Here is an 11,919-nt window from a genome sequence, read left to right on the forward strand (position 1 = left end):
TGAACCAAAAAGTTAATTCACCATTCAACCATCGTTTACATTTCTTCGCCTTGTTACTGCGTTTTATGAATGACATTTAGCAAGTGAGATTGCACATTTGTTACCGACTTTTCCAGTGTGTGTAACGACTGGAAGCCGCAGTAATATGAATTATCACAGTTCGAATACCCCGTTTCCGATTATTCTGACACGACCTGAATGCGCCATAAACGACAGAATGTACCAGTTAGCTCGTTAGCGTTCAACCGTCAAGAGTTGGAACTGACGACCTGCAAGTTATCTCAGCGGATTCTGACTTCTTTTTTTACTTTACGTGGACCGATGGATCTTTTTTCACATTTGTTGCATCGCAGCTGACAAACTTGATTTGACGGGATAACACCGGCGTTAAGTGCTCAACATCAGCTTGTCAAAAAAAAAATTCAGATTAAGTGAGCTAACTTTAGCCCATCCGCTAACGAGAACAGAACATTTTGACTTGGGAGGAAGGACGGGAGGAAATTGATAAAGTGGGATAGCTGGGCATCGCTAGTTTATGAAACCTTCAGGTTTATCAAGTGCTGTCACACACTTAGAAAAGTCGACTACCTGTGGATCCTGTGTTACACTATTAAGTTAATAAGAAATGCTTTAGTTAGTTGTCAACAACAACAATCTTTAAGGCTAACGCTAGCTTTATGACGGACCACTCTCGGCCTAAAACTTCTTACGTTACAGGAGTTGTGTAAGTCAGATATTCGTTCTCATAGTGTTGTGTGTCTTTTGTCGGACTCGTTGACTCTCTTATCAGGAGGTAAACAGAAGAAACTTATGGCGTCGGATGTGATTGAGAGCGAAGCGGTGCTGAAGGGTGTTACTGAAATGACTTTAAACAATGGCAGCCCCCCCAGGAGGACTCGTGAGGAGTTTGGAAACAGAAAGACGTCCAGTCCTTCGTCTTCTGGGGTGTCTGGAGAAGGAGACGACGACGACGACGACGAGGAGGAATTTGGCGAGCTACAAAAAAGCACAGCCTCTACGGTTGAAAATGGCGAAGAGGCACTCCAGGAGAGTCCAATAAAAACAAGACATACGCCACAGGAAAGGAAAAGTCCAGACAATGAGCAGAGACAGCCTGAAGCTAGAAGCTCGACACCAGGGAGCCTCTCCCAAACACCAACTACACCCACTGCAAGGTCTGCACATTTATATTTTACATGTTTGCCCTACTTGTACCCAAAAAACAAAGAAAAAATGTGTAGCATCAGATTTCTTCTTGTTGAAGAGTCTGAATGTTTTGTACTGGATTTAAAAGTTGTTTGACAGGCCAGTGATTCTCTAGTCATGGCCTAGGGCTGCACTCTTTTCTACTATTTGCTGTGTTCAAACGAAGACTTTGCCTCACAGACAAAACTTAACTTTTTGAGCTCAAACACAAGGAGAACAGCTGTTCCCTTCACCGGGGTTTTTTTTAATTATAGAGCAACCAGTTTCTCAGCATATTTACCTACATTTTTCTAAATCAGTGCTTAACCTACAAACTAGAATTTGTAACAGAAGAAAAGGAAAATCCTGTCCAAAGCTTTTTTGGCATTTCTATTGTTTTATCCTGGCCAGAGAAGCAAGGTAGAGTAGATACTAAGCTGAGCTGGTATGAAATGTATTTCTGGAAAATTACAGAGACGGTAAAGTCAATAACAGGAGTGGCTAAAATGTTAAATGAACTCTTCTTTGTACATTTATAAACAACAACAAAATCTGATACTATAACCATCAGACATGAACTATATTACATGCACAGAACTGTAGCGGCATAGCTATCATTATCTCAAACCTCTGTAGTCTACAGCAACATCAGTGGACAGCTGGGCGACATCACATGCATGGAGAATCCTTTTGGCTGGCCATTGATGTTCTTATTAAGAAGATGAAAGATCTCTGCGTGATTTCTGCCAAACATGAGAGGCGTGTTCAGTAAAGTATGTGCAGATGTCTTTCATGGTGCTTTAATCAGTTTATGAAATGGTACCACCTGGAAAGCAACACTACTTGAGACATTTTATCTACCATGAAGAGATGGCATTTCATAATGTTTCTAGGATGTCCTGGAATTGGCAACTTATTTTTCCATTTCAAAGGATAAGTTACTGGTTTTTATGACATAAATAAGAATAACTAGAAGTTTTATAAACAGAGGAATTAGACATTTAAAATATAGGTGTGCCTAACAAAAGACAAATTGCTCACTCCTCATTGTATGACGCATCATCATCATGCCAGAAGAACTCAAGGATTCACATAGTTGGTACCACTAACTACTAACTCTTTATTATTGAAAATAAAGATGTGGGCTGTGTTCACCGTCTCGATGGAAGCCTTGACCGTCATAATCACCATTCATTTCCAGCTTTATTCATCTCACCAAGAGAGGATCGTTTTATATTATTCAATAATGTCGTTGTCATTATACTAGTATTATAAGTGTCAGCGATTTTTTATATTTTATCTTCTTAATGATGCCACTCACACACAGCTAGGTGCCATTAAACCGAAGGGTTACTTTTTCAGCTCCCTGTGGCACCTCTACCGCTCTCAGTTGGATTTCAAATGTAATGTGGGGATTAGGTGTATACATAAACTAAACTGCTGCTACGTTATGAAATGTTGGGTACTAAAAGCCCTGAATGTATGTGATTACTGCATCAAAGGGAGCTCTGTACAGTCAAGATACAGACACCATGATTGGCATTAGTGAGTAAGTCCTAAACACAAGCTCGTAAGCTGTTCAAGAAGCCAGTGATCTGATTAGGTTGCTAGTGGCAAGCTATAACGCCAAGCGATGAATTGATAAGGACCGCAGCAACGTAAGCATCTGTCCAGAAGCTGATTGAACGGAGGTGTCGTACTTATTCTACAGGCTACAGGGACGCTTTACCCAGACTTTGTTTTCCATGTTCATAATTCTTTTTCTTACTAAAACATATCCAGCTGTAAAGCTAAAATAATTTTTTCAAGAAAACCCCTACATGTAGCAGTAGCGCAAAACTGACAGGGTTTATGTTTTACTGCATTACTTGTTTATGTGCTACATCATATTCGTTGTAACACAAACTGATAATGAGATAAAGAAGATTCATTAAAGTATTACGTCTGTATACATTTGTAAATTCCTAGATGGATCTAGCCCTTTTGCAACATATCATAACATGAAGACCCCGGTCCTTGATTGCGACCTTTGATTATCATGTGCTATTTTGTAGCATTTCTTAAAAGTACTTATATCAGCACGTATATCACATATCCACAAACATCTTTTTACAGCGTTTAACTGCCTATGTATAAACCCATGAACTAAAAGTTGCATTTGACTCTTGGTCTATGTTTCCCCCCATAATCCTTTGAGGATTGTACAAGTCACAAGCAACTGTTACAGATAACCGATTATGTGTTGAGTTTTTTTTGTCACAGGTAATCTCTGCTAGCCTCTTAATGCATTCTGAGTACAAGAGGGCCCTTTACAACTACTGATCATGATACACAAAAGATGGAAAAAATAAACTCTTTATTTGTTTCCCTTCCCAGTCTGGAGCGCCGAGAGTCAGTGGCCACAAGAGAGGCCCGCCTTCGTATGGAAGGAGTTGTGCTTAAGGAAGAGTGGCAGGATGAGGATTTTCCACGGTATTGACGATCATGCATAATGTTGTAAAGTTTGGACCTTGGTTCACAGCTTTATGTTGCATGTTTGTAAGGTCACACAAACGATAACCCTTCGGACAAATGATCACCTCCTGTTTGATTTTTAGGCCCCTCCCGGAGGAAGAGGAGCTCGATGAGGAACTTTTCGCAGGAACCTCTGAAGAAATAGACCCTGGTAATGAAAACAAGTTAATCTCAAAACTCAAATATTCACTACCAACTTGCACATAAACTCACATACAGTTGAGAAAATGAGTGGTTGCTGTAATTAATTATATTCTTTATATAATTATACTGTGCAGAAATGCTTTCAAGTTAAGCTGAAAGGAATGAGAGGCTGTACTCTTATGTGGATTTAAAGCACAATTTCCTCTGTGTATGTCTTTTTTTAGCTGCTGTAGAGTATTGGTTCCTAACATGGGGTCTGGGGTCCCCAAGGGGTTTGCCAAGAATATCAGGCTACATAGTCAGCCGCACTTTTAATTGAGGCTATAATGAAATCAATTAAAACTTGTGTTAATTTTTTTACAACAATGTTTTACTTTTTTCCCCCGCGTGGGTCCTGTTTGGGGGCTCAGCTTTATTTTAGAGACAAGTAGGTGGGATCCGAGGGAAAACAAGTTCAGTAGAGGGCCGGTTACACAAAGATAAAATCTTAACAAATATTACAAGAAGACTTTTATTTTGGAAGATGGCATTAAATTTGTTTAACCTGATATTAGTTTTGGCTAAACTTCAGAAAGCATTTCTGCATGAACAAACTCTTTGGAACTGCTTCTCTTCTTTGCATCTAAGTATGAAGTTATGATAGACATGAAACACTCTGAATCTACTCCTTTTCATGCTGGTACACACACGGTATACTCACTAATGAGTTGGCTTTTAACTTAGGCTATGAAATGAACCATGGCAAGAGGGCAAAGAAGAAGCTTTCAGCTCCAGACATCAGTCTCACTCTCGACCGCAGTGAGAGTTCTCTTCTCTCTGATGACCTGGATGAAAGTACAGAGCTGGACCTCGACGGCATAGACACACCTTCAGACAACAGCAACGAGTTTGAATGGGAAGGTAGGCACATATTTTAGTTACCTTTATCACTTCTTGTTCCAGTTAGTTTTGATAACATACAACACATTTTGAGAGTTAGAATTGACTTGAAGAGACGTGAGAGATTCAGATATACTGTAAGTTGGAAACTGATGAAGTCTACAGTGGTTTTGTTATTGTTTAAATATTTATCTATAAAGGGATTAGTCTTAGGATAACACAGAAGCAAGTTTGTTGTCAGACCAGTTTTTATTCTCCTGCTTCTTGGATCCTTCTGCATACTCCATCTTCGATTTTACAGGTTTGGAAAGACAGCTCAATGCCTTAAGTGTGGTTAAAATGTGCTCTGTTGTTTTTGTGTTTCCACACTGCTGCCTTCCTCTTTTTCAAATGGAAGAATTGTTTCCATTCTCTGCCTGGAAACAGGCTGCAGGCCAGCTACAGGTTTCTCTCTTCCTAGTGGTAAGGTCTCTTGGACAGCCCCCCTCGCTTTTTTTTTTCCTTCTGCCAGCCATGAGTCAATCAACCCCTATTGTCCAGATTCTGTCCTGTCCTCAGCTTTCAAACAAAATCATGGGGATGTGTTGTGTTTCATGCCCTTCACTTTCAGATAATGTTTTTTTTTGCATGTCATTTCTACTTTCCTTGAAACGTTTTCTGTTTGCTGAAATAATCAGTCATAACTCGTCACTTAGGAAGTGGGTTTATCTGCACAGTAATGCTGCAGCTATCAGATGATGGAAATTAAAAAAAACAACTTTTAATGACCTTATACTGAATGAATTGCAGGTGTTGTTTGTACTGCATCACACTATTTTAAATGATAATATGTTAGTTATTTTCAAGATAAATCTAAACATGTGGCTCATACTGTGCTCAAAAAGTTATGTTTAGATCATCGGGTTTGATTCTATATATTTTAGAAGGACGTTGCTCATCCTGACAGATCCTCATGACGAAGTGTTTTTGTGATTTGGTTACATTTATTTTGGATTTTGCTTGTTGCATGCTTGATAAACATGATCATTTCTATCACTTTTCTTTATGTCCTATACGTCCCACAAAAATGCACAGAAGGCCTCTGGGTTATAGCAGTGGTTTGTTGCTGTGTTTGAGTGTGCTTTACACACTATTTCTGTTCCTGGTTCAGAGACACAACAAGTGCATGCTGAGTATCTCACCGTGTAAAATCATGACCTCAGGATAAAGAGAGACGTGATTGTTGGTGTTGATTTTGAGAGAGAGCATGCTATCACGATGCAGCAGATAAAGTCAAAGTAATTATGGTAAATGTAATTTTAATTTTGGTTGATTCACATGCATGGATTTGAAAAGTTTGATGATTTATACAGTGATCAAAACATTAAAAACAATTAGATCTGCATAAATTGATTTGATGACATCACATCCGAGGGAGGTTTTAGCCAAGCTGTGGGTTTTAAAGTTCTGTTTCTCCTTCAGATGATCTCCCCAAGCCAAAAACCACAGAGCTGCTACAGAAGGGTATGGAGTCGGTGCAGGAGTACTCGGCCGCGGACGAGAGGGAGGAGGGTCGGCGCTGGAGGGTGTTTCGTTTCGGAGACCAGGAACACAGAGTGGACATGAAGGCCATCGAACCTTACAAGAGGGTCATCAGCCACGGAGGTCGGTTTCTTTTGTTACTTTCTGAAATAATTGAGTCAAAATATTCATTAAAACATGCTTGGACAATAAAACTGTTGTTTTGATACTTATACATCCATTTCTAATGTTGGATTTTTTTCCCTTTCAGGTTACTATGGAGACGGTTTGAATGCCATAATTGTTTTTGCTGTGTGCTTTATGCCTGAGAGCAGTCAACCAAATTACAGATACATCATGGACAATCTATTCAAGTGAGTGTTCATTTGAGTTGCTCTGGCCTCCATGAACAAACATTTTAGCACCAGCAGTAATGAAACGTTTCCTGTTGCAGATATGTGATCGGAACACTGGAGCTTTTGGTTGCTGAGAACTATATGATTGTGTATTTGAACGGGGCGACATCTCGGAAAAAGATGCCAACAGTCAGCTGGCTCAGAAAATGTTATCAGCAGATTGATAGGAGGTGAGTACATGAAGTATTTCTAATAGCCCGGTCATTAACACAGCGTCGTCATGCATGACGTGATTAAATGGGCTTCTCTCTGTTCTTGTATAGGTTAAGGAAAAACTTGAAGTCTTTGATAATTGTTCATCCCTCTTGGTTTATTCGCACCCTGCTGGCACTTACAAAACCATTCATAAGGTAACTTAGATAAAAATCATTGGAGTGATGGAATAAAGATTTTCTGAGCCAACATTTAGAATCTGACATGTTCTTCTCCTTTTCACAGCTCCAAATTTAGTCAGAAAATTAAGTTTGTGTACAGCTTGAAAGACCTTGCTGAACTGGTTCCAATGGAATACGTGTCCATACCAGATTGTATTAAACAGTAAGTATGCTCCACACCAACACATCCACATTCATCAAGCTCTTTTTTTATTGAAACAAAGCCTGTTAAAAGTCCTGTCAGAGGACAAATCAGTGAGGTGGTGTCTGAAAGATAATACATATAAATCCAAGGCCATAAAGAATGAGGTGATTTGGCCCTCTAATTCTATAATTACATGAGAAATGTGTTTCCAATTGTTTACAAAACGGGTAAGCATTCATCAGTCTGTTTACATATCAGATTATGTCTGCAGCATTGTGGGTAGAATCATAAATCAACCAATTTTGTTTCCACTAAAAGTCAACATGCAGATCTTAGAGCATACCATTACTGATGTGGGTCACCCTATCATTTGTTCCCTTCTACAGATTTCAGTCAATCCTCACAACTCTTGGTACAAAGCACAATCAAATAATTCCCACTCAAGTTATTCCTTTGATGTGCCTCGCTGCTTTCCAAATTCCTTTTGTTAATTCTGGTTCTCGGACTGTTCCAACTCTTACTAATCTGGCAAAGTCGGGTGACATTTCACCTCTAGGTGGTGCTACAGCAACGTTTTGCTTTTCTTCTGTTGTTTCAAATATTGCTCTTTGTTCGAATCTGTAGACGGGTATTTGTCCTTTCTCTAGAATCATGGACCCCGTCTGCCCAGAATATGATTATCTTACTAACACCATATGTATGATGATGGAGAAGAGATCAAATTTAGCTCATAAAACCTGTGTAAATTATGCCTTTGAAGCATAGTATAGCCTACACAAGTATGTGCACTATTCAAATTCTTTTAACATTTCATCATTTTTTAACATTCCTGACTGGAGCTGATTGGAGATGATTTAATTGGAACAAAGTAAAAGCAAAGAAGACACACCTCTTTTTCTAGTGTTTACCTCTGCTGGCATTAATAACCATGGGGATCCTGCTGATGAATTACTCATGCAGTGTTTTTACTTGATGTGGCTTAACCTAAGGTGATCTTCTCTCCTCATGGCACTTCAAAGACTTCAGCACAAATACTTTATTTATTTTTTATTTTTTTCAAATGATGTTGCTGTTTGGATGTTTGGTTGCTTTTGGCTGTGTATTTCTCTTTACCTTAACCCCCAATTTCCTGCCCTCCTCTTGAAGGTTTGACGAAGAAAAAAATAGGAAAACCTCTAAAAGGTATATGCACTTTCACCCAGGATCAGTCTTAGCTTCTTTTTTTGTTTCGTTTGCATTCACAAAACTAACAAGGAAATGTTCTGTTGGCTCTCAGGAATGCACCAATACACCTCAAACTGTCCCGTGTTTCATGGTAGACAAATGAGTCACTGTTACCTGCTAGCCTCTTTCCTCCTAGTAGAGTTAGCATGTTACTGGACAGAAGGCTGAGTAGCTGTTTGATTGGTGTCCAAAAGTAGACGGCTTGGTGATTGTTTAACCAACTTCATACTATTTCTGAGCCAAATTCTGTGAAGTTCATCTCAAATACAATTCACTTCAGTTTGTTGTTAATGTACTGCTTTAAATATAACAGCTTTCCATATGTGGTGTTAAACATTTCCTGCACCTTTTGTAGCCTTTTAGCTGGCTGCTAAAAAACAACACGATGTTGAAATAGATGCTCTCTGATATTAAAGTTGGGGTTTAAGTAAGACTTAACTTGCATGTGTCTTTTTGTAACCAGGTTTAGATTTTGATGTGGTTGATGTTGGGTAAGTTTGTTCTTGTTTGTTCGACTCCACAGGATGGAAATACAAGGAAGTAGTTTGTCTTAGTCACTGTGGTGTGTGGTTGCACAGTAACCATGTCCTCACATGGTTTCCTTCAGTAACTCACTGAACACTCGCCTCGTCTACACTCACAGCTCTCTGCATGACTCACTACATACACACTCGCTGCTGTTGCTGCTGCTGATGTTTAGTAATTGCCACACTCAACTGTTGTCAGCCTTGCACATGCAAATATTTTGCTCATTACTGATACATCATGAGTGTTCAGTTACTGGGATTAAGGTATATTGTTGGGTTGCTGAACATAAGAAAAGTACCCAGCATAAAGTTTTTAAGGATATCTGGTATTCAGAAACAACTAGTTGACTACTCTAAAGTGATTGTACATATATTAGTACAGATTGTAGGAAAAACATAATGCATTTGTCTTGAATCTCACAAAGTGTGAACTTATTTGAAGGGTCGGTATGGGCAAAACGTTTTTCATGCTTCAGTAAATGAGGAAATAAGATGGTGATTATTATGGTGAAAATAGGCTCCTAATCAAAGCACAAATAATCACATTAATGATAGTGTTAAGATAATGATCAAATTTAACATGTGTATGATTTTATAGTAGCCATAAAGTAGCCTGTTATTACCTTGATTATCCGTGATTATAGCCCTCACATCCCTGTAACACAGACGTCTGATGATACTGAATTTGTCTGCAGAATCGATAAGGACATGCCTGGCAAAGCGGAGGTAGCTGCGCCTGCTGTTTCAGAGTGACCCTGCTCGCACTGCAAGATGTGGAGGAGGAGAGCGATGAAGAATGTTTTTGAACCGCTGCCACTCTTCTGTTTCTGTTACGGGCAAAGTGACTGGAGACTTAGCTCTTTGCATCAAGAAAGTGCCTTTCTAAAATGTTGCTGCCAGTTTCATTGTGGAACCTTTCCTGCCTGATTCTCAGCGTTTTCCCACAATCTGTCTGAAACGTTTTCAATCTTTTTTTATCTACTGCCGGCATATCATAATGAACGTAGCTTATGGGTGTTCTCCAGTTACTGTTGTATCTAAGCATTATTTAAGGCACTCTGTTACAGACGATTGATGCATGTTCTGCTTTATTACATTTCAATATATATTTATATTCAAAGGTGACAAAGGAGAGAAATTAATATATTTTTATGGTTGCTCTGATTTTAACTGCATTGTAGGTCTCAGCCTCTTTGAGGGGCATTTCATAGAACACAATTTTTGATGGCACTTTTTTTTTTTTTTTTTTTTTCACTGTTCACTGTTAAAATCCTGCCTTGGGTAAATAAAGTTTTATTTTTGGCCCCTCACTTGAATGTGCCCTCTGAATTGTGGAGGGAGATCATTTGTGAGAGCAACAAACTGAAGCAAAAATAAAAGTCTCATCATAACATTTCCTCAAAGTAAAATCATGGATCCACAAGATTGTTTTAGATTCATTTTTCTTTGACTGCGGGTCAAGCCAGCCGCTCCTCGCTTTCACATGGTGAAGTGAGCCGCCCCTAAATTTGAAGTGAGACAAATTTACAGTGATACCACGCCCTTAGAGAAAGAGAGTGATGAGGACACTGGAACCAGTTGGCACTACACTGTTACACAGGTCTCCTTCATAGCAGGATATGGCACCCACACAGACCAGACTGTTTTGGCAGCCCTTGGTGATCACGTCAGTGCCTTCTAAACACAGAAACCAAACAGCCACCAAGAATTTAATACAGCAAAAAAATTGTATCGGCTGTCTGATGATTAATTTCAGTATGTACTTTGAATTCTCATCATTAGCTTTACAAGCCTGAAAATTAAAGAACTTAAACATTGGGAGAGAGAAACATCGATCGAAGTTGACTGCACAAGATAAGGTGTTTAGTGCAGGATCTTGGGTCTGCCCCGGTTCAATCCACATGCTAAACAGAGACACAAAACACATCAGTTAAGTCATGCAAGATAGGCTACCACACGGTCCTTTTGCATTTGAGCAGTTTCCACAAAGAGTTCACATTATGTTGTTTTGCATTTTCTGCGTGTTAGCAGAAATTAACACCTACAGAGAAGTTTCCCTTAGTGGACCCAGCATTACTATCCAGGGCTCATTTTATTTTTTTATTTTTTTATTGCTGTGTCTGATTAAAATGGCTTAAAAACAGCCGCAAAGTCAGTTAAGTAGCTGTCATGGTCTCTGTGTTTTTCTCTGATGTGCAAACGCGGACTCGACTGCGAATCATGGTGTACTTATGGAAGAAATTTTTTTTACAAGACATCAAAGTCAGAAAAAAGACTCATTATAGTGATTTATAAGGGACTTTGACAGTGGATTTCTCAAAAAGTACACAGTAAAAAATACTTCATAGTACCTGTGCATGTAGTCTAAGAAGTACTTAGTCCAACCATATCAGAATCATTGTGTGCTTATGTAAGAAAATATATATAATTATTGTTTTCTCCATGAAAACATTTTTTTTTTTTTTTTTAAATTGGGAACACCTTATTTTGAAAAACGGAAGTTACCGCAGACTCGCAGAATTATTCTCACACTAACTTCCCCGACCTCCGAAGCTATTCCCTGTACAGTATTCTGTTTACTCCCGTTTCATATCTCATAGCCAGTTTTATGGTAAGACCTAGGCATTTAGCGCTTGACGTCATCGCCCTCTCTCTGTCTGTTACTCCTGCTCGCTCTGGAGTCCGGAGCATTTACCATAAAGATCAGAATACGTGAGCACTTCAAATTTAGGGGCGGCTCACTTCACCATGTAAAAGCGAGGAGCGTCTGGCTTGACCGCAGTGTTGGACTGAAGTGGTTGAATCAGAGCAGGTCTTGAACTTTAAGAGCTTCCGTGAACGCAGCATCTATCCAGCCACGCTACGTTGAACAGTAGTTTATACCTGAATGCATTGCAGACGATCGCGCTTTGAATGTTTGTCCAGCAGGTGGCGCTGCGGCATTAAAATTAGCTAAATAAATAGACCATGAATTCAAATCCAATCAAACCACCTCTGCCATCAGTTTTATT

At 39.2% G+C, this 11,919-nt stretch overlaps 1 protein-coding gene across 6 annotated transcripts; it reads left to right on the forward strand.

The window, feature by feature from the left end:
• The first annotated feature begins 238 nt into the window (after positions 1-238).
• bnip2 (BCL2 interacting protein 2) lies at positions 239-10,218 on the forward strand. Of its 6 annotated transcripts, XM_061035391.1 has the most exons (12): positions 239-1,175; positions 3,562-3,657; positions 3,783-3,850; positions 4,567-4,743; positions 6,184-6,366; positions 6,494-6,596; positions 6,677-6,808; positions 6,902-6,988; positions 7,077-7,175; positions 8,304-8,339; positions 8,845-8,872; positions 9,604-10,218. In XM_061035391.1, exons 1-11 carry the CDS (start codon positions 811-813, stop codon positions 8,855-8,857), a joined length of 1,359 nt encoding a protein of 452 aa, XP_060891374.1. In that variant the 5' UTR covers positions 239-810; the 3' UTR covers positions 8,858-8,872; positions 9,604-10,218. The 6 variants fall into 6 exon arrangements, 5 of the variants coding, with proteins under 5 accessions (XP_060891374.1, XP_060891372.1, XP_060891370.1 ...); XR_009672915.1 differs by having other exon boundaries at positions 8,304-8,872; XM_061035389.1 differs by having other exon boundaries at positions 8,845-10,218.
• The last annotated feature ends 1,701 nt before the right edge of the window (positions 10,219-11,919 follow it).

This window comes from Labrus mixtus, chromosome 4, assembly GCF_963584025.1.
Source record: "Labrus mixtus chromosome 4, fLabMix1.1, whole genome shotgun sequence".
Taxonomy (NCBI): domain Eukaryota; kingdom Metazoa; phylum Chordata; class Actinopteri; order Labriformes; family Labridae; genus Labrus; species Labrus mixtus.

Bases quoted from the DNA above. Each gene is read 5' to 3' on its own strand.
- bnip2 (XM_061035386.1), top strand. From the start codon at position 811: ATGGCGTCGGATGTGATTGAGAGCGAAGCGGTGCTGAAGGGTGTTACT. The intron at 4,744-6,183 runs GTAGGCACATAT...TTTCTCCTTCAG, and splicing joins CAACGAGTTTGAATGGGAAG to ATGATCTCCCCAAGCCAAAA. The intron at 6,597-6,676 runs GTGAGTGTTCAT...TTCCTGTTGCAG, and splicing joins ATCATGGACAATCTATTCAA to ATATGTGATCGGAACACTGG.